At 35.1% G+C, this 21809-nt stretch overlaps 2 protein-coding genes across 5 annotated transcripts in view; one reads left to right on the forward strand and one right to left on the reverse strand.

Moving 5' to 3' along the window:
• Window positions 1–1346: 1346 nt before the first annotated feature.
• Window positions 1347–13781, reverse strand: LOC111450485 (cell division cycle and apoptosis regulator protein 1-like). Of its 3 annotated transcripts, XM_023090653.1 has the most exons (21): window positions 13646–13779; window positions 13409–13514; window positions 12512–12709; window positions 9611–9907; window positions 9372–9475; window positions 8437–9144; window positions 8296–8341; window positions 7258–7350; window positions 7116–7171; window positions 6431–6548; window positions 5469–5680; window positions 5324–5387; window positions 5033–5206; window positions 3388–4443; window positions 3214–3288; window positions 2999–3073; window positions 2625–2918; window positions 1996–2283; window positions 1863–1904; window positions 1688–1750; window positions 1347–1605 (listed from the first exon to the last, which is right to left on the reverse strand). In XM_023090653.1, the coding sequence occupies exons 2-21, from the start codon at window positions 13481–13483 to the stop codon at window positions 1516–1518; spliced, it is 4128 nt and encodes a 1375-aa protein (XP_022946421.1). In that variant the 5' UTR covers window positions 13484–13514; window positions 13646–13779; the 3' UTR covers window positions 1347–1515. The 3 variants fall into 3 exon arrangements, with proteins under 3 accessions (XP_022946421.1, XP_022946422.1, XP_022946423.1); XM_023090654.1 differs by having other exon boundaries at window positions 13409–13779; XM_023090655.1 differs by lacking the exons at window positions 1347–1605; window positions 1688–1750; window positions 1863–1904 and having other exon boundaries at window positions 2049–2264; window positions 13646–13781.
• Window positions 13782–17386: 3605 nt separating this feature from the next.
• Window positions 17387–21809, forward strand: part of LOC111450594 (peptidyl-prolyl cis-trans isomerase NIMA-interacting 4) — a 4664-nt gene continuing 241 nt past the window's right edge. The window contains exons 1-4 of one of the 2 annotated variants that reach the window (XR_002711841.1): window positions 17387–17702; window positions 17864–17973; window positions 21175–21317; window positions 21598–21700. Coding sequence is in view for 1 of the 2 variants with exons in the window: in XM_023090805.1 (XP_022946573.1) it covers window positions 17549–17702; window positions 17864–17973; window positions 21175–21317; window positions 21598–21640 (450 nt within the window). In the remaining variant the exon portion in view is untranslated. Of the gene's footprint in view, window positions 17703–17863; window positions 17974–21174; window positions 21318–21597; window positions 21751–21809 lie in introns of those variants that run through there. The other variant, XM_023090805.1, reaches the window with a different exon arrangement.

Consider the following 21809-nt stretch of genomic DNA (forward strand, 5'->3'; position numbering starts at 1 on the left):
CAAATAGAGACATTGGAACATATTTGGGATGACAAGAAGCCGAAAGAAGCATGAGACACGCTCGTGATACTTTTCTCAAAGAAGAACGATACGATATTACAACTTTTGGAGAATGAGTTGTTATCAATCTCATAATGCGTCATAATGATGGTATGTTGTTGATGACATGTACTAGTGGCTTCGCACATGTCATATGCTCGTATATTCGAATGGTTATGAAATTATATGTGTACGTTATAATATGTGAATGTTATGTTGTATGTGATGAAATGATATGTTTACGATATGATATGTTAAGATAGAATATGTTTGAAGATGTGCTCGTGATATGAGAATATGATGATATGATATGGTATGTGCATGATATGATTTGATAGGTTAGAAGATATGATAAGCTTATGATATGACATATGTTTGATGTGAATGACATATGATAAGATTGATATGCAATATGATGAATTGGTATAATGCACAACCCCTCCATGATATGACATAAAAGAAAACGCTAGAGGGCTTGTTATACATGATAATGAAAGGAGAAAAATGTTGGGACTTCATCCATCATTATGTGTTCATGCATCATGGGATACCCCTTCTCCTTTACGTTACAAAATAGAGAAATGATCATTAAGTTTACCATAATGCTGCTATGATGACCACTAATCATAAAAAGTGTTCGACAACAGCTACCAGAGAATGTTCGCCCGACAAAAAAGGGGTTTAGAAGATGTGCGAACCGACTAGTGGGACCACACTCGCATGTATGGATCGTGTGTAGAACAGTAAATACACGTCCAAGTACCCGCTTAAGATAGCTGCCGAAGGAATATAGACTGATATGATAGGTCTCACTCATGATTATATGTGCTTGCACCTAACCTCAATAGCGGAGATTTTCTTAAAATACGATTATATGATTATATGTACGACCCTTGCATGTCCATATTTAGTAACATAACATATAAGTTAGTATAGGCATTTTCACTCTTTAAGTTATTTTCAATTTTTATTAGTTTATATAGATATATACACCTTCTAGATAACAAGTAGAAATCTAGAATTGTTCCGCCGTTAGCTCCTTACTCCAAACCCAACACTTAGCTCAAAACCCTGGAAATTTTTAAGATTATAAAATAAATAACTCTTTACATAAAAATTTAGAGACAACTTATAATAAAAACATCGGTAGCACTGATATATACATTGCCTTTGAGTAGCAGTGAGTATAGATATATATAGATATATATATATATATAATTTTAACCAATCTGTTTAGTATTACATGAAAAAAGGTTACAAAGGCTTTGACAAACTATGCCTCGTGATTGTTTAAAAGAGAGGCAATTAAAAAGAATAATCCAAGTTTGAATCTAATAGGTTCCAAGAAAATAGAAATCGTATTTATCTTCAACGGATGGAAGTGTGAATGTAATATGAACATGGAAAAATTCAAAAGCGCCCAAATCTTCTAAGTTTCAGGCCAAAAAGCTAACAATACTATACTAAACTATAATTTCAAATGTCAGACATTCGTACAAGTTTCCCATAGAGGATCCGATCGTCTCTTCCAGTACTGCTCTCCAACAATGCACTGTGCACAAGTTCCTGACACATTTATATGGGAAAAGGCATTATCAAGATTTGTATTCACTAGTACGATGTTAGAATGATGTTATTTCCTACCCACCTTTACATCCCTGTGCGAAAGGAACTTCCCCAAATTGTGGATCATCATTCTCATATCTTCAACCTGATACACCAAACAAAGTTGACTGTTTAATGTGAATTCTCAATTCCGTTACTAGAGAAAATCTGTAGTTCGTGTTCCGAATAGAGAAGGTCTAAAGAACAATGAGATTTACCCGAATATAACCAACCAAGTTTCGATCAAAGAACCTGAAAGCCTGTTTCAGAGAACCATAATTAGAAAGAATGTAAAAGTAAGCTTCTGCAAACTAATTTTAATTTTGAAGAAGTTGGAGGTTCATAAAGCACCTGCAGTAGCTCCTTGTCTACCACGGCCTCTTTGGGAGGCGAACACAAAACTTCTTTCTTCTTCGACTCTTCTTCTGCCCCTCTTTTATCGGACTCTGTCGTTTTCTTGCTAAGAGTCTCCTGGCTCGACACCATGGCTTTGTCAGGTTGATTTGCTGCAACTTTTTCAGACTCAACATTTGCTGTTGCCTTTGCCTCTTCATTCAATTCAGTCTTGGCATCCTCTTCATTGGTTTGCATTGTAGCATCCTTTTCATCATTAGTTTCAACTGTAGCATCCGTTTCATTCTATTATCACAAGGAAAACATAACATGATCTCAAAATATTATCTCAGGAAAAAGAATTTTATAGAATAATTAAACTCAATACATTAGAGATCTAAAATATGTAATACAATACATTAGACAGAGAAATAAAGTAGAAGAGCACAAGCACACCGCACATTTCAGAGCCTAGACATGCACATTTCTGAGATGGTCCCCCCTCAAATAATAAACTTAATTTTTGACCTTTAACATTAAATTCACAGTAAGCAGCACATATTTCTTTCCAAATGATTCTGTGATGGGGATGGAAAGAGAGAGAAGAGAGATGCCTCAATATTAGTTGAATTGTGTTGAGAACTTACGTCGCCCAGTTCCTCATCTTCTTCAGGATCTTCTTCTGGATCTTCACCGTTATCTGTTTCAGTTTCCATCTTTATCTCATCAACATGACCAGCAGAGTCATTCCCCTCCACTGCAGGTGTTTCAGCACCTGCTTGAGATAGATGTAATGTTTCTGGTTCGATAGATTGATTTTCAATAGGAATGTCGGTAGTCTTTGGCCGTTTCGGTGATGATTTTTTATCGTCTTCCTTTTGGATTTCTTCACGTTGCCGCTTTCGCTGATTTCTCTTTGCCACAAATTTGGCACGCAATTTCTATTGCCAACATAAAAGATAGAATAAATATGTAAAGCTTTAATCATCGGAACAATAATTTAACTGACTCAAAGGCAAACCTGGAGGAAAGTTAAAATACGGGATCCCATCTGATACTGAAGCATTTCATAGAGTGATTCAGCAAAGAGTGAAAGCTGTGAAGGGAAAACAAAACGCAATGTAAGTATAGCAATAAACCAGTAAATATTGCCTTCAATCAGTAAGGAGAAGATTTTAACAGAAAATTTTTAGGAAGAGAAGACAGTGAAAATCTTCCTATCTGCAGGACGGGTACCTCAAAAGTTGATTCTTCAATGTCTTTGTCTGTATACTCCAAGAGTGAGTCAAGGGAAAGCGACAATGACCGAAACTGTATTGCATATTGAAACAAGTGATATAATTAAGATAGTTTGTTATAGGATCAATGTCAAACTGTTAATGTAAATGGATCTGGCTAAAATCAACCTACTTTGGAATCCTTGCTGCATTTTGTCTGTAGTATCAACCCCGGATGTCGATGAGGTTCTTCAGGCTTTCTCTTTTCTTTTAATTCTTTGTTTGGTTTGCTTCTAGACTCATCTTTACCCATTTTCTCTTTCTCATCTTTAGATTGTTCGCTATCTCTAGATTTTTCTCTCTTTCCGTTACCGCTATCCTTCTCACCAACTTTTTGTTTGTCAATCGAATTGGTCACAGGACTGATTTCCTTGCCAGTTTCATTGTCATTCTTCACATTCTCTTTCTCAGCCTTATTCAAACTTACAGAATCACGAGGTTTCAATGAAGTAGGCGATGTCGACTTTGATTGAGGAATCATCGTTTCTTGTTTATCATCTATAGTGGACTTCTCCACATCATGTGTTTCATCTGTTGTAACCTTCTCGTTCCCATCACCATCTTCATCTGTTTTAGAAACTTCCTCGCTAGATACCACAGCAGTAACTTTTTTTTTAGGAACCCTCTTAATAACTTTCTTTTTCACAGTTGTTTTCACAACAGTAGTATCTTGACCCACTGTTGCATTGAGATCTGAATTATCCTTAGACTTATCCTCAGAGCAGTCCATTTCATTTTCTACTTTTGGAAGTATATCTTTATTTTTTTCATTTTGAGAAGGACTTTTGCCCACCCGTTTAGTTACTTTTTTCCTTCCAAATGTCTTCACAGCAGGAGAATCACTGGAAGGTTGATCCGCCGGAATGTCAGAGTTCTTCTCTCCACTAGCCTTTTCATCCAGCTTGACATTATTCTTGCTGGCTACATCACCAACCGTTTTGGCCTTTTTGACAATCTTCTTCACAATCTTCTTTTTTCCAGATTTCACAGTGCCAACTTTCTGTGTATCACCAGCAACTTCTCCTTGATCTGGTTTCTCAACATTCTCAGCATCCTTGCTTTCATTACCCTCCCTTCCCTCGGATGTATTCCTTTTGTCTCCGTTGTCACTCTTTTCCTTTTCATCTATGTCTGCTTGATTGGTTGACACCTTATCATCTTCCATCCCTTCCTTTGCCTCCTTGGATATCTGAGAATTCAACATTGTTATATTAGTGCAGAAATATTAAAAAAAAATCCTGAGTCATAAATTTAGTATGAGACAAAAGGCTGCCATGTTATCCAAGGCTTGGAAATACAAGGATAATGAATTAGTAAAGGACTAAACAAAAATGCGCCCCACAAGAAACTTACATAGGAAGTTAAAAACTAGCCATCCCCATGACCCATGTTTTCTTAAGAGCAATGCAGAATAAGCTTCAAATAGATAACTTCTATTTGGAAAAGCACACAATACCAATATATATATACATATAGGCTTGAAAGGAATCAAAGAATCTTCAACGACAAGGATGGTAAAATTATATATACAAATAGGAAATTCATAATATTATTGCATGTTTGACAATCTCTGTCCTATCAAAAGTTTATCCTAACAATGACACAGCAGCTGGAATATCATCCTTGTCTTTTGGAATGATCCAGTCCAAGTTGCCATTAAACATGGAAGCATTTAAAAAGTTGTTTTCATTAATACCTTGCTAACAGCCACGAGATATTCAGAAAATAATGCCCCAATATTCATGGAAGCTTCTACTTAAAGCAATATAAACACAAACCTCCTTTTTCAGTACAATGTGGCGCTCTCTCTCAGCAACAGTCTTTTTATGTGCAAGCCATTGTTCCTTCCACACATTTAATGAAGGGAGACAATCAGATAAATCTGGAACAAGTAGTACAGAGACTTCTTTATGGCTGAAAACCCCATCCTTGCCATATCTATCATAATGTATCTGATGAGACAAATACCCTCTAGTGTCAGCACTTTATTTTGAAAAATAAACAAAATTAGATACTCAATATACGAGCACAAAACACAATCAGGGATTAACAGTATTGTACATACGAACCTCTAGGAAACGATTCCAATGGTGGCAGTTTTGCAAGTCTAGTTGCGTAACATCCTTTGCATATCTGGATATGAAGAAGGCACAAGTAAGACAAAACAGCAATGCTCTCTCTCGCATACAAACACAAGTAGGACATAGCACAAACCTAAGGGCCGTTTGAACTAAAGCGTCAGCATCAACTGAAGGATCACCACCATCAGACGATTGCCATGGACCACCAATTGCCATGAAACTGCGGTCTTTCTTAAGAATGGCAAACCTAAGGATATTGCAAAAGTGGGGTATGCGGTCTTCCGAACTTCTCTCAGATGATAACTCCTCAAGAGCATTTTTGCTGATACCACTCATCAAAATAATCTGATCCAGGAGATAATATAAATACAAAAGCACCAGGATACTAAACTATTTTTTCTTCACCTGGTTTAAATTCAAAATGAATGTGAAGAGGAGAATAAAAACTAAAATGATCCATCGCAATGAGAAAAAATGTTCACATAAAGTTGTTCATGTACAACTTGACCAGTCTTTTTTGTGAATTAATGCATGTATCTACTATGATTCATTAGCATCCACTTCATCTTCCTCATTCTGCATACATAATTTAGGTGGCTAAAAACAAAGTGGTTAAATCTTCAATGCTCAAGCAGGGTTTCCAAAACTTGGTCCATAATAAAACCTTTATTGGCCTTCTAGCTAAGAACAAGTGTAGTGTCTGTTCTTATCGGAAAAAAATTGGACAATAAAACATCATTTTCCTCAATTCAAATATAACAGAGAACAGCAGCAGCAAGCATATCTCCAAAGAAAACATTTCCTTGTCCTTGGTATATCTTCAATATACATCTTTCAGGGAAATAAATTTGTGTTCTAACATTTGTAATGACAAAAGAAAAAAAAAACCAAAATTTTTAAGGGGACAATGCAAGAAGAAAAGGACCATTAAAGATGGTGAAGGCATAAATTGGCCAGCAGATTATACTTCTTTGAATAACACACTGAAAATCAGAGAACAAAAAAGTTTGCAGAAGGGACAAGAACATAAAGGGATATTTCATGAGAAACAGAGTGATTGTAGAAAACATTAGAGAGATGTTCCAAGCAACTTACCTTCACATTCCATACTATATTCACAGGATCTGATTTCTCAGGTTCTCTAGCCTTAAGCTCATCGGAAAGCACTTTTGAGCCAGATACAGTCCCTTCTTCAATAAAATCATGTTCGAAACTGTAGCAACAAGAAGGAATTAGATTGCCATTTTTCTTTCCTAATATACTCTTTCATCAACAATCAATTATTCAAAACTCACAATCATAAAATCCACAAGTATGCAAAGAGGAGACAGATGCTCGAGAAACTCTCTTATAAATAAATAAAAAATAAAAATAAAAAAAAACATCAGGTAATTATATAGCGTTGGAAAATTAGGAGATAGGTTAAATTTCTGTTTTTATCATGTCACCTCGTCCTTGATGAAATAAATAAAACCTTTGCTGATGATTTTTGTTTTTCATAAAACCCAGAAGCTCCATCAAAGTGGCAGAACCCGCATTGAGAGGAAAATAAAAAAAATAAAAATAAAAATGCAACTTGTGCTTGATGCAGAATAAGCGTGTGGACAAAGACATGCACAAAGTAGATAGAAATAAAATGCTCAACCCAAATAAGCCATATAATACAATTTTCAACCGTCAGCTTTGACAGAAGGAAGAGTGGGGGAAATAAAAATGAGCATGAACTCTCTCGAAGAAGCTACAAGAAAAGTTTCAAACTACATGAGGAAAAGATAAATACCTGACAGGAGTATGAAGGGAAAGGTTGAGTTTCTCCTTTGGCCAATTCACAATAACCTAGATTAACTGAAAACATCAGTCCAAAGATCCACCATCAATCAATTATGAAATCTCCTAAAACACGTAAAACATGATGTATGCACCTTTGAAAACTCTGGGGATACAAAGAGTCGGGGATATCGCTTTTCTAATGACAAATAATCCCGCTGTACATCTATTAAACTGTGCGCGTACACCTGCAAGTGATGGAAGGCAAGAATCGAATCTTTGGTTGCAACAGAAAGAAAAACACAATCATGCAAAAGTAAGAAAGCTCAAAGAACAGATAAACAAGCATTCCCTTGGGGAAGTAAGAACAATTTTATTTCATGAGATTATCACAATCCTAACATGTTCTTACCGATCATTATACATACGGGAAAAATTAAAGATCATTCAAGTCAAATTAAAACGAAAAACAAATAATTCCAGCATTTTTAGATAAACAACAGATGTACAAGATAAAGATCAACTCCAAATGTATTCCAGGAGCTCAGAAGATTGGCCACGCTGCTCCCAGAAACAAGGCATGATCTTATCATGATTGCAAAACGAGCTATATGCTTTAAAAAGCAGATGGTTAAAGAAGAATGGGGACTCAAGGGGAAATGAGCAAATGGAATCCAAGTAATATTGCAATCAAAAAGGGGGGGAAAAAGAAATGTCAGAGTAATTTGTTCCACAAAAGTGGGAAAGTGGAGGTAGGCAATGAACAAATGGAATCTTGGTGGAGCAAATAGAGGACTGAACAAGAAAATTGCAAGAGAAACTTTTGAAACATGAAGAATCTCGGAAACCCTTGTTTTTGCCAAGGAAGGTAATGAACAAACGGAATCCAAGCAACCAATGAAAAACAAAACAAGAAAACTAATGGGGAAAAACAAATTCTGGAAAGTGAGGGAACTCTGAATCAGATGCAACAATATACAAAAGGGGGAGAAGAACCACGGTTTAGATAATTTGAGGCTTCAACACTAATTCCAGAGCCAAGAAGCAATGGAGAGAATGAGGAGAAAATCTGGAGCAAGCGAATTAAATCCTATAAAGCCCAGTCCTAAAGTACTCGAACAGGAAGGAACCAGATATTTAATGGGATATATCTTGTCAAAATCATTGAATGACTGAGCTCCAGATCTTTTTACCTTGCAGACATATTCTCTCCTTTTTTCTTTAACAGGTGAGTGATGCCTTCAGCATTAAAGAACACCGAGTTAGTTAAAACGGACCAATAAAAGATTCTGCATGGGGAACTATAGGAGGATCAAATAAACATCAAGATCCACCTATGCAAAGCTTCAAAATGCGGAGAATCTCGGCGTAATGGTCTCCTCTCCTTTGACAAAGAGGAACCACGTCTGTCCTTAGAAACTCTTGGTGGAGTGCGTTCACGCCGAATTTCAGGCCCACATTTGAGATCTCTGTCTCTTTCTTTCTGCCTTTCCAAGATGCGCTCTCTTTCCCGTTCTCTTTCTCGTTCTCTATCCCGTTCACGTTCACGTTCTCGCCGTTCACGTTCACGTTCCCGTTCCCGTTCCCGTTCTCGTTCGCGTGCCTTCTCCCTGTCTCTTTCTTTCTCTCTAATGCGAAAACGCTCCCTTTGGTGATCCTCCCCCCTAAGCTCGAATTCCCGAAGATAACCAGCTCTATTATCTTTGTGCTCATCCATCCTTGGATGGCTTTTACGTGTCAACATACTACCTGAATAATCTGACTCAAGAGAAGTTCCATGAAGGCCCTTCCCTGCAGCATAGTCTCTACCTGGTGGCAAGCTCACTCCATAACCTGGATTTGATGAACTCTGGGTGTAGATAAGTTCATCCACATTTCTACGCGGAGCAGCCCCTAAAATTGATGTCGAGTGTTGTCCACCATAAGAAGCATTAAGCACTGACACATTGCGAGGATCGGCATCTACTCTTACTCCATAAGAGAGAAGTTCTTGGGTGGAATGACGACTAACAGCAGCCTTTGCTGCAAGATAATCATTTTGTCTGCCAGAAATGTCCGGCTACTTAGCTTATAAGAAACAGACAATCATCTCATTCATTGTATAGATTAACACAAATAAAAGAAGAATGAAAAACCTGAAGAATTTAGCTGTTATATCGTTTTGACTATTGGATGAGTCATACAACCACAGACTTCCAAATTTCCATAGGAAAAGCAAACCAACCTTGACTAAATGCAACAAAAAAATGTGCTGACAAAAGTACGGTACCTTGAGCTCCCATCAAGGGCATCTGCTGTTTGCAGAGATTGAGCTTTTAGTAACTGCTCTTGACGAAGCAAGGACATCTGGTCAACACGGTCATACGAGTCAGCCTGTTGGAATACAATAGAGAATACCATCAAGAAAACATGCAGAAACTGAACAACCAAAGCTCATAGTTTTCTGAAAAAAAAAACTTGAGAATGAAACAAAGTATGGCCAAAAAAAATTTCCTATAGAAACCATACATGACGTTGATGCCCAAAGCCAACAGTAGATTCAGAAAATCTACCAGCTGCATCAGTTTTCAAATCCCTCCCTAAATAAGCACTCTGATGCTCACTATATTGCCGCCTATCAAGAGTAGGATATTCAGTGACCTTTTCAGTGAACAACTGATCAGTTCTATGACCATAGCCATGGTTTGAAGATGATATATAGTCACTTGACAGATACTTGGGGGAATCAGGAACGGCTGGGGCATAGCCTCCTCGACCGTCCAAAGCTGATGCAACACTACTCCCTTTGGCACTCAGTGGAGGACCCTGTATTCAAAAAAATAGCTCAATAATTTAGTTGATGCTGGATAATAAGAAACTGGCGATACTAAGACAAAGAAACCTCTAATGCAAAATGTAATATGCAATTCCAATTTTTGAACATTATTATAAAATCTAGAGAAACAACTAATTGATAATTCATAGACGCAACAAATTAACTATCTGTAAAAGAAAGTTACTGTCCTCAAAACTCATATTCAGATGGCTATTGATTATGTTACAGCCAAACCATCCAAAAAAAAAGGTATTCATGCTTCTAGTAAGAAATTCTCAACCCAAATAGGCTAGCTCGCCTAGCCTTCGGTAACACGCTAATCAAGTCAAGCCCATGAAGTAACACAAAAACAAGAATACGATAAAGAAACAAGTGAAAGATGGTAGAAATATGTCTTCTAGTTTCTTTTTCCCATAATTTTCCTTCGCTATTACTCAATAACTTTTTGTATTCTTTGTCTATTTCCCTAATCTTTTAGATATTGTTTCCAATTATAATTTTAAAAGTTGTGGTTTTACAATAAGAATACAGAGCTAGGAATACAATATTATTCAATTTATGATTTCATTCCATTTAAAATGAGGCTCTCAAGGCTTACACCACACCTTTCTATTAGAAAGGCCTCGAAGCCACCTTCACCGTCTTTGGATGTGCAATTAGAGCTTTTATATGGCATTTTTTGTTAGAAAGAAACTCAAGATGGTGTTCTCTTAGTGCAGATTGAAGCCCATAAATAGTTTTAGCAATGTTCTCCATTATTGATAACATGTTGAAGTGTCTTACAAAAATCTTTTTTTACGAATAACATCCCTTCTTTCATCAACCTATATGGAGCTCTCGTGCAAAAGTTTTCTTAGGAGGGAATTTCTTCTACCCTGACCCACAAGGTTGATTTCTTTATTTCTATATATATATATATATATATATATAGTTTTTAGGCTAAAAAATTATTTACTCTTGTAACTAAAAAGATACACTTGAGGCCTTTTTTTATATGAACCACCACACTTCATTGACGGAAAAAAAATGAAAGAATACAGAGGCATCAAAAAACAAATGAGGCCTATTTTGTATGTATCTTTTGGTTTCTCTCCCAGTTATGAACTTTAGGGTATAAATTGCTACTTTCCACTGATATATTAAAAGTGAATTTCATGTTTCAAAGAAAGGGAAAGTAATTTGGTCTAAATGTGGAAGCTAAGAACCTTGCTGCAGATCGTTCATATACACAAGGAAGTTGTAGTTGAAACAATTGGGCCCAATGTTTGCATGACCAACCTACTAAAAATTCTTAACATATCCAATACATTTAATGTTCCAAATTCATCTAAATATCAACTTCCATAGATTTGCCTAGTGGCCATTGAGGCTAGTGGAAAAATAAATGATCTTTAAAAGGAACGGGTTCACAAACAATGATAACCACTTACCTGGGGTTTAAATCCTATGAGTTTCCTAGACAATCAAATTTTGCAAGGCCAGTAGCTGTGATTGAGATTAGGCAAGGAATACTCACAGTTCTTAATTGAGGACAAAATTGTTTCTGAAAAGAGGAAATGAATGGACTTTCAGTAAGGATCTTAAATCATATTTTGTTTCACTGTCCATATTTTGTTTCACTTTCCATATTCATATATTGGTGGAATGCTTTTTTCCCATCAATATAATGAGTGAGATTTCGGAGAGGATTCCTGCTCAATTTAGCACCTCCTCTGCAGTCCATCTCTTTCACAAAAGCTAAGATTCTTTGAATTGATGCTACCAAAGCAAACCTATAGGAGATTTGGTGGGAAAGAAATCAAATAAATTTAGATTAATTCCTTAATGGTGTAGATCATTTTGAATTAATTAAGGTCAATGGCTCTCCTTGGAATTCCTTGTATAATATTTATGTTGTCTAATTTCTTAATGATATTTCCAACAATTGGGGGGCATCTTTTCTAGGGGCGATCTTTAGTTTTCCCTTTTCTTTTTTTCTTATTGTTTCTCAGTCTACACTTTGTAGACTTTGAAGCTTTTGTACTCCTTTTTATCTTTTCAATCATCAATAAAAAGTATTATTTCTCATTTAAAAAAACATACATTCAAAATGTATGTTTTCAGATTCTTATACGCTGTAATCAGATTCTTCGCAAGCACCCATCTTTACCCTATGATATAATTGGAGCGTTCCTTCCTTATTGGGAAGGTTGCTACGTTGCTATGTTAGTCAAGAACTATCTTTAACCAAAGGTAACTAAGAGGTATTCTATTTATTTATCAGACACCAATTTGTAACCAGCTTCCCCCCTTATAAGAAGGTAGGGATATTTGCAATCTAATGGACTGAATCTTAATAAAGTACTTTATAAATTTCACAAGAACACAACATTGGAAAAAGTGCAAGCTCAAGGAAAAGGGCAATAAATCTTCACCATAACATGAACAGAACGTTTGAACAAAACCATGATGATTGTCAATTCTTTCATACTATGAAATCCACTTCCCCATATCCTAGTAAATTTAGGCTAAGCAACTCACTGGCTTAAAAGATGTGATACAAAAATAATATAATAGTCCAAGGGAAAATACAATCAAATGAGCGAGAACCCAACCTGTGGTTTGCTACTCAATGCAACTGAGCTGTACACAGAACTATACTGCCCTCCATAATGAGTGGTGCTTGATGGATGTGACCTATATGCAGTATCAGCTTCCTGTGAAGCTCCCAACATTGAGGAGTGCCTAGAGGCCATGGAGTGCTGTTGCGAGTCAGGTCCCCCAACAGAATTCCCAGGGTAGACACTACCCAACTACAAAAGCACCAGAAAATTGTCATAATATGAGAACAAGGACGAAAGTAGAAATAAAAGTTTACAAATCCACAAAAAAAAAAAAAAAGGAGGAATAATCATTTCCTATTTTTTCGGTACAACAAATGTAGAGTGTGGAGATTTGAATCTCTAAACTCAAGGGGAGGAGTATACTCTGATCATGTTGACAAAAATCATTTCCTATTTTTATACTTCCTTATACTTAAATATCCCTGAAAACAGACATAAACTACTGAATGTTGAAATAAAAGGAATGGAAAACCGCATAACACGATATTCATCAATGCTAGATTTATACAAAGAAAATAGAAGGTCAAAATAATGGGTAAGCTATCCGCTACTGAAAATAGAACATGGAGAAACGTTATCGAGTCAACAGCGTTTGCTAAACCCATACCAAAACAGGTTTTCAGCGCATGAGAGAACTAGATATATCACATAACACACGTCCTGAACAAAATTGTAACCACGACATGGTAACTTGGAGAGCGTATCACAACATCAAAAATTGACGATTGGGGTGCCAAAATAAAATGTCAAGATAATGTTAAGGTACAGAAGACATGCAGAAATTGAATATAAAAAGGAAAACGTATCAATCGATCAAAAATCGACGATCAAATCCATGATTACGGTTTGAAAGACGTGCAGAAGTGAAAAAGAAAGCGGAGAGCGTACATTTTGGCCATATCCAGTCTGTGCAGCATATGATGACTGCTGTCCGTAGTTACCACCGCCTCTAGACGAGTACATATTCTATCACGTTCAGCACAACGGAGGAACCCTAAGGTGAAAATCCAAGAAGCTATAAATTAGAAATTCTCGTTTGAAGGATTAAGCCATCGTCACACCGAAATTGACAGCACCATGACATTATAAGGGAGATTGAAAATTGAAAAGTGGCATCAAGATTACCAAACGGAGGAATAATGATCGAAGATTAATTGATTCTGAGTCGAGAGATACGATACTCGAACCCAACAAACTGAAGCTCGTCAATAAGGCTTGGCGAGTTATATAAGAAACCCTAACACCAAGAAAATGGACTGAGAAGACAGATTTGATTTATATTATCTCCACTTAAAATATTATTTTAGTCTTATTTTGAACATTTAATTTTTAATGTCCGTTAAATCCTAATTTTAGTATCTTCTATTTATTAATTTATTGTTAATTTTGAAAAGAAAATTAATATGTATACTCCTCATTTTTTATTTTTTTCTATTTGAATACAAAACATGAAAAAAAAAAACACCTATCAACTACTAAATGAAAACCATTGCATACTACTGCGTATAGGATTTTAAGGTAGTTTAAGAAATACTCAGCAAGTCATCCCACTATTGGGTTAGTAATGCTATCACACACATAACATGATTGGGACTTATCCTTTAAAACTGTAACATGACCTTAAGCTCTTTCAAGTTCTAGGTAGGGTTAGATGTGTGGTACTTTCCCACACACGGCCCACGTACGATTAAATCATTTAGTGTTCTTACCTTGAGATATTTGATTAACAAGGTAATTCAAATCTTACTCTCTTTTGGAATTATCATTAGGGTTAAGTATTCTTACCTCTCCTTTAGCCAAGGGCTAAGTTTCTTTGCAATTATGTGTAGTTTAAGTTGCATGTTCAGAATCATTCAAGCTTAACATGATCGATCTTGCTTGTGGAGTGATTCGAATCTCAAACAAGTTTGCTTACCTTGAGATATTCGATCAACAAGGTAATCATAATCTTACTTCCTTTGCAGTGATTCCTTATCAGAAGCCTTGGATGCAAGTTTCAGACTAAACAACTTGAAATGTATGAAGTCTTAGCATAGGTATTTAGACTATGTCGTTTGGGACATATGAAGTATTGGACAAAAATTTTCAGACTGTGTCGCTTGGAACATATGAAGTCTGGACACAAATCTTAGACTACATCGTTTAGAACGTATGTAGATTTTAAACTGTATCGTAAGGAACACATGAAGCCTTGGATTTAGGATTAGACTACGTTGTTTGAAACACATAAAATCTTGGAAACAGGTTGTCAAGTTCATGTCTTGTACCCTAAATCTTAGGGGAGTGTCATAGAGAACTAAAAGAGAAACAAGAACAAGAACCGAGACACAAAATCAAGGTCAAGGACTAGAATATGGATCAAGATCAAGTTCTCAGAACTAAAAACCCAGAACCTCATAACTAAGGTCCAAGGTCATTGGGCAAGATTATAACAAGAACTCGGAACTCAAGAATAAAACCTAGGGACCTAAGTTCTCAGGACAAACACAAAAACATGACAAGAAGAAGCTGGTCAGGGATGGAAGCAGATCTGGATCAAGTGCATTACCGATTCACATCATTTTTTATTTTATTTTATTGTTTTAAGTTGTTTATCCCATTGTATTCCAACCGTATTTTGAATTTGTAAATAAAATATATTTATATTTTATTTTAAAAAGTAAAAAATTGTACCATCTATTTCAAGTTTTTAACTAGTCACGGCTAGTAAAAAATTAAAAATTGGGTTGTGACAATATAGGAGAATAAAACCAAAATCCGAATTTAGAAACCCAAATTGTGCAATTTAGAGTTTTGACACGTATGATCAAATATTTTTTCACATTATTGTGAGGAATGACCAAATTTAATGGTTTTGACACATATGATCACTAATCAACACCAAAAATGGTTTCATTGTTAGCATATTTTAGGTTCATTTTCCTTCAAGGTGCATACGAGTTTTTGTTTGTGTTGTAGGGTAGTTCATAAAAAAAAAAAAAAAAAACTACTTTTTTTCTAATATCTTAATATTTACATACGAAAAAGCACTAGGATTTATATTTGGAAGAAAAAGAGCCTATAACGGCGTTTATGAGCTTAAAATCAAAACTCTAATTCGGAAACCCAACTTGGGCAATTTAGAGCATTCGTGAAAAAGCATAGTTATGGTCAATGTTTTTTAACGTTGTTGTTAGGAATGTTCAATTTTGGTGGTTTTGACACGTATGATCATTAGCCAACACATAAAATAAGTTTGGCTCTTGGCCAATTTTCGGATCATTTTCTATTTGGGGTACTATTGCTAATTTTTTATTCGTACTTTAGGATAGTTTTGAAAGACTACTCTCTCTTTAGAACACACTAATATGAGCTTAATACTAAAACCCTAATTGAGTCATTTAGAACAAAAAAAAAAAAAAAAAAAAACTTGATGGTTTTGACATTATTGCGATGAATGTTCAAATTTGATGGTTTTGACACGTATGATCAGTAGCCTACAACGAAAAGTTGTTTCACTCTTGACCAATTTTTTGTTCGTTTTTTTGTCGGTGTACCATCTGTGACTTTTTGTTCGTGTTTTCGAACATTTTCGAAAAACTACTTTCTCTTTCTAATATCTTAAAATTTTCATAGGAAACAACACACGTACTTAAATTTGAAGAAAAATAGCATATCCTAATTAGGCTAACTTGAGCACTCGGTCAAAAAAATTATGGTCAAAACTTTTTGACACTATTGTGAGAAATGTTTAAATTTGATTGTTTTGACACGTATGATTAGTAGCTAATACTAAAAAAAATTGTTTTGCACTTAACCAATTTTCAGTTCATTTTCTGTCGGGTACCATTAGCGCCTTTTATTCATGTTTTACAGTAGCTCTGAAAAGTTAATTTCTTTTTGTATTATCTTAAAATTTTCATAGGAATTAAGAAATAACATTAGAGGTTAAATTTTGAAGAAAAAAAAAAGCCTAAAGGTCGTGTATATATGAGCTTAAAACAGAAAGCTAAAGTCACTGAGAAATGGTGGAGAAAAGAACTAAGTTACTATCCATTTTTTTCTATTTTATTGTAAGTAATGTTCAAATTTTATGGTTTCGATATATATTATTAGTAAACAACCCCGAAAAATAGTTTTGTTGTTTGCTAATTTTTGGTTTGCTTTCCATTAGAGTACCACTTCAAGTTTTCCCTCGAGTAGAGAAGTTATGAAGAATTACTTTCCTTTTCTAATATCTTAATATTTACATACAAAACAATCATAGGACTTTGATTTCAAAGAAAAAAAAAAGAAAAGAAAATAGCTACGCATACACGAGCTAAAAATTGAAACCCTAATTTAAAAGCCTAAATATGGCCATTTAGAGCACTTGGTGAAAACCCTGAGTTATCGATAGTAGTTTTCCAATATTATTGTGAGGAATATTTAATTTTGATGAAATTTGATGATTTTGATTTTGACGGTAAGTAAAAAAAAAAAAAAAAAAAAAATCTCAAACACTGTTAACATTTTTCAAACGTTACTGGGAGGACGTTCAAATTTGATGATTTGGACAGTAAGATTACTAACCAATGCCCAAACTATTTTTTTTGATTCGTTCTTCATGGAGTCTCATCAATGCTTTTTGTTCATGTTTTAAGGCAGTTTTGAAAAACTACTTAATATTTTCATAGGAACAATATTAGGACGAAAAAAAGCATGTAACTTTGTATGAATTAGAAAGTCGATATTTTTATTAGTTTAATTTTTTTTATTTTTCAATTCAATGGTTTATTTTTGTGACCATTAAAACTTTCGATTAGAAGATAAATACTGTAAATTAATAATTAAATCAATTAAAATAGTAAACTAAATCCATTTAGGCTCTCGATTAATCTTGTTTTAAACCCTAAAAACCTCCCAGGTGCAAACCCCGAAGTGTAGGTCGATTAATCTTGTTCTATTCTGTCCAAGATTCTTTCTTTGGATATTTATTAGATTTATAAGAGGTGCGTGATAATCGATATCACTTGGAATTTCTCTGCAATTGAATCCACTGTGTAGGTCATGGGGAAAGATTCGAAGGCAAAGGACGCGGGCGGTAAAGGGAAGGGGAAGGGGAAGCAGGCAGCTTCCGGAGCCGATGAAAGTGCTTCCAAAGGGAAGGGAAAATCCGGAAAAGCTGCTTCCGATGGCCTTGGAACTTGCACTTATGTCAAAGGTTTCTCTCTCTCTCTCTCTCTCTCTCTCTCTCTCTCTCTTCTATTTCCCTTTCCTCAATCCTATTTACAGGGGTAGAAATTGCGTTTACGCTCAATCTCTGGAGGTTTAGGGATTTCGGTCGACGACTCTTATTTTGTTTTCCTTGAATTTGTTGTTTAGCAAGGCATATACTGTGCGAGAAGCAGGGTAAAATCAATGAAGCGTACAAGAAGTTGCAGGACGGTTGGCTTAGCAATGGGGACAAGGTTCCTCCTGCTGAGTTTGCTAAGGTTGGATGTCTTTTTCTTCTTCTTACTTTTGGCCTCGTCGATTAGTCGATCATTTGCAGTTCTGTTAAAGAAAAACTGACTTGAGTATTTAGTTACAGATGCTTGATATTATATCCTTTCGGTGAATTGGTACTCTAGGTCAATTAAATTTGTTTTCCTCAGTAGTTTCTGTCGAGGATGGTTGGGAGGGAGTCTCACATTCGCTAATTTAGGAATGATCATAAATTTATAAGTAAGGAATACATCTTCATTGGGATGAGGTTTTTGGGGAAGCCTAAAGAAAATCCATGAGAGCTTATGCTCAAAGTGGACAATATTGTACAATTGTGGAGATCCGTGATTCCTAACAGTTTCGAAGAGGAAAAATTATTACATTCGTCTTCTTTTTTTAAATGTGGTGAATTGGTAAATGCAGGAGATAACCACTATGAATTTACTAATGATCTAAACGATATTTTGTTACCTTATTGCATATTAGGTCTCAAAGTCACTGATGGGGTTACTTGGAATATTAATATCTTAAGACTGCCTCTTAAACTTCAAAGGTTTTTGATTTAGCCTACAGTACTATGTAATTAATTAAGATTTTGTACTTTGTAAGCTAGTTAAGATGCTCGTGAGGAGGGACAAAGTAGCAAAGGAAGCAATCCTTTTTATTGAATTCTATGTGCTAGGCAACTGAATTTCATTCCAAGGGCTGAATGTTTTATCCTTCTCTAGTAAATTGGCTTCCCAAGATAGGTCTTGTTTCTTATAATTTAATGCTCAGATGGTGTATTACTTGTACACATAAGATTATCAAGACATTTATGGGATACATTCAAAGACTTTGATAGAGAGACCGAGAATATGTATATCCCTTTTATTTTCTTGTGTTTAGGTGTATGAACGGTGTCATGGGTGGTTGAGGTCAGTTCGTGTTGAGGCAGAGTATTTTCATGGGTTGGATGAGAAGCTATATAGGCATAGGGTTGTTGTCATTGAGAAGTGTTGTTATTATTCCATAGTAACCTATATGTAGCTGATTTGATTTGAGCTGTGTATATGGTTGGACGAACCAAGGAACTAACTTAGTATTCAATCGGTTTACCGAAGTCCTTAGCTTATATGGTTAAAGTTCAAACAAGCATAATCTCCTGTAGCCATATACTTTTTTTCAATTATTAGTCCACTTCTACTCCTAGAGCAATCTCCGTTGTTTAAGGCAACTGCTGTTTATTTTTTCTTAAAGTTTTCTTTTAAGCTAAATAATTGTGGAGGTGGAGGATCGAACCATTGTCTTTGGTAATGGTTTTCTATTTTACATGTACAGATATATAAATATAGTTAATGAATAGAGATAATTGCATATAATCCTTGCAAGCGAATAAATACTTTGATTTGTTTTTTTCGTTTTTCTTGAAAAACGTGTTGATTTGTTTTAAATATACCATAAAAAAGCACAAATAAAGAAAAATGGTGAACGAACATATATATAAAAGAGAGAAACAAAATTGTCATGAGAAGATTCCCTAGACATTGGAATCTTTGAAATCCATGAATTGACCATGACATTGGACTACTTGGCATGAGCGGAACTCTCGTATTTTTAGTTGTCCTCATTTCTACTACATTTTTATTTCTCATTTGGTGTGAGTTGAGTCCCTTTTTTGGTATTATGGTCTTTCTAATCTTATGACAAATTAGAGAAATTTTTTGTAATCCATCGATAGGAACTCCCGTTTTTAATTTTATCTCATCTTTTATGATGCCTATCAAAGAAAAAGAAAGAAAAAACAAATAGGATTCAAGACGACATCAAAAGGTCCTTACATGCCTCCCATATGGTCATCCTAAGTTGTTTAGGTACACTACATGCTTGTCAAACAATGCAAGAATCTAGATACTTGTCCTATGAGATTTTTAGCTTCCCACCAAACAAATGACAGCGTAGATTTTGGTTGTTTACATTGGTAGTGGATGTTAATAGAGATGAATTTGGAGGTTTGCTAGAGTTTTATTTGTTTTTCTTTCTTTTTTCGCGGGTTTTAATTACTGGTAAACCCAAAGGTTTGAATGGGTAGATTTGAGTAAACTTAATCTTTGTTAACACTCCCTCTCATGTGTGGACTTGAGTCTCATTTTACTTGACTGAAGTCATCCTTCTTGTAACTTACTTCCTTGACTAACTCTGTGAGAAACAAGATGATTTGAGGAACTAAGACTAGAAGAGTTTGAACGTATGACCTCTTACTTTGATACAAACTTTGTTTGTGAATACATTATACATCTTATTCCAAGATTAGAATGTCATACAAGGTTTTCTTATAGAAAAGATATGACAGACAATGGTTATAGTGTTCATTATGTTTGAAGAGATCTCGGTTTTATCATCTACAAAGAAAAATGTTTAGTCTTAGGAATAATTTCAATGCTCAGAAGTGAAGGGCTGGGCTCATCTGCTTGGTTGTGAAGTCGTCCATTCTCTTAGATTAGGTATTGAATGATATGTCAAGAGAGGAGGGTGGTTCCAAGTCCCTTGAATACTTGCCTGAATAATTTTGTTTTTCAATTATTCTAACCCTTTCATTTTACCAAGTTCAACGTTAGTCAGATTAGTCAATATTTCTATGTTTCGAAACAACAAGATGTTATTTGTAACAAGTCGTTTTGTTGGTTGGTTAATTGGTCACATTTTATTCATGAAATGGGTTGGATTGATATTAGTCTGGATACAGCAAAATAATTTTATTAGATCTAATAAGTACCTTGTGTCAGAATTGAGAAATTCCGAATCTTTAATATTCTCTTATTTATTACCCGTGTCTACTATTTAGGCAGAATACCGTCACTCATTCTTACTAAGAAACAGAAAGAAACGGAAGGGACTAAACAGGAAGAAGAGGAGAGTGATATTGATTTTGTAATTTCTTTTATCTTTCATATCAATAAAGTTGGGTTCTATTTGTTAGTTGTCTATAAACGTAAACATATGCTGCCCATCAAATACAGCAAGCAGTGGTTGCTAGGATTTTATTGTAACATTTTCATATTCATCTATATTTCATTGCAAAGATTAATGTTTCCACATTGTCTGAACAAAGGTACCTTACTTTCTGAACAACCCATACGCATTCTCATTGATGAATGGAAATTAGGGGTTTTTGTGGGTATATTTCCAACTGATAACAACACTTTATAACAATCTGGTTGGTATCTCAGTTAGCAGCAGAATACTCAGAGTGTCCATCAGGGAAAAAAGGTGGGGACCTGGGATGGTTTCCTCGTGGAAAAATGGCCGGCCCATTTCAAGACGTTGCATTCAGCACTTTAATTGGAGCAACCAGTGCACCATTCAAGTCAACGTATGTCCTTTCTCCAATTTCTTTTATTGTAATTGATTGTTTCCGTTGGGTTTTCTATTCTGAATTTTTCCTTTATGACCACGTACTTCTATTTTTGCTTAATACTGAAAATTCATCCTTTATATGTTAGTCTGGGTTAAGGTTTGGATTAATTAGAGTGACTGTTGATATAATAAGATGGGGACCTGGGATTCTTTTTGCAAAGTCAAGATTCTCCTGGTGCTGTGAATGAGCTATGAATACACCGCAGAACTCACATTTTTGCTTCGGTGTAATGCAGGCATGGGTACCATATCATCTTGTGTGAAGGGAGGAAGAATTAGGAAATCCAACTCAATTCGGGAAAATCCTACATTTGGCCATTAGCAAAAATAATATTCCCAGTTGATTTCTCTTGTACTTTTTTCGTTAAGAGCTCTACAAAAAAAAAAAAAAAAAAAAAAAAAAAAAAAAAAAAAAAAAAAAAAAAAAAAAAAAAAAAAAAAAAAAAAA

The sequence above is a fragment of the Cucurbita moschata genome, unplaced genomic scaffold, assembly GCF_002738365.1.
Source record: "Cucurbita moschata cultivar Rifu unplaced genomic scaffold, Cmos_1.0 Cmo_Scf00012, whole genome shotgun sequence".
Taxonomy (NCBI): Eukaryota; Viridiplantae; Streptophyta; class Magnoliopsida; order Cucurbitales; family Cucurbitaceae; genus Cucurbita; species Cucurbita moschata.

Excerpts from the sequence above, each read along its gene's own strand:
- LOC111450485 (XM_023090653.1), bottom strand. The coding sequence starts at position 13,483 with ATGTACTCGTCTAGAGGCGGTGGTAACTACGGACAGCAGTCATCATAT. Across the intron at positions 7,172-7,257 it reads TATCCCCAGAGTTTTCAAAG|GTTATTGTGAATTGGCCAAA; the intron begins GTGCATACATCA and ends CAGTTAATCTAG. Across the intron at positions 2,284-2,624 it reads AAGATGAGGAACTGGGCGAC|AATGAAACGGATGCTACAGT; the intron begins GTAAGTTCTCAA and ends TTGTGATAATAG.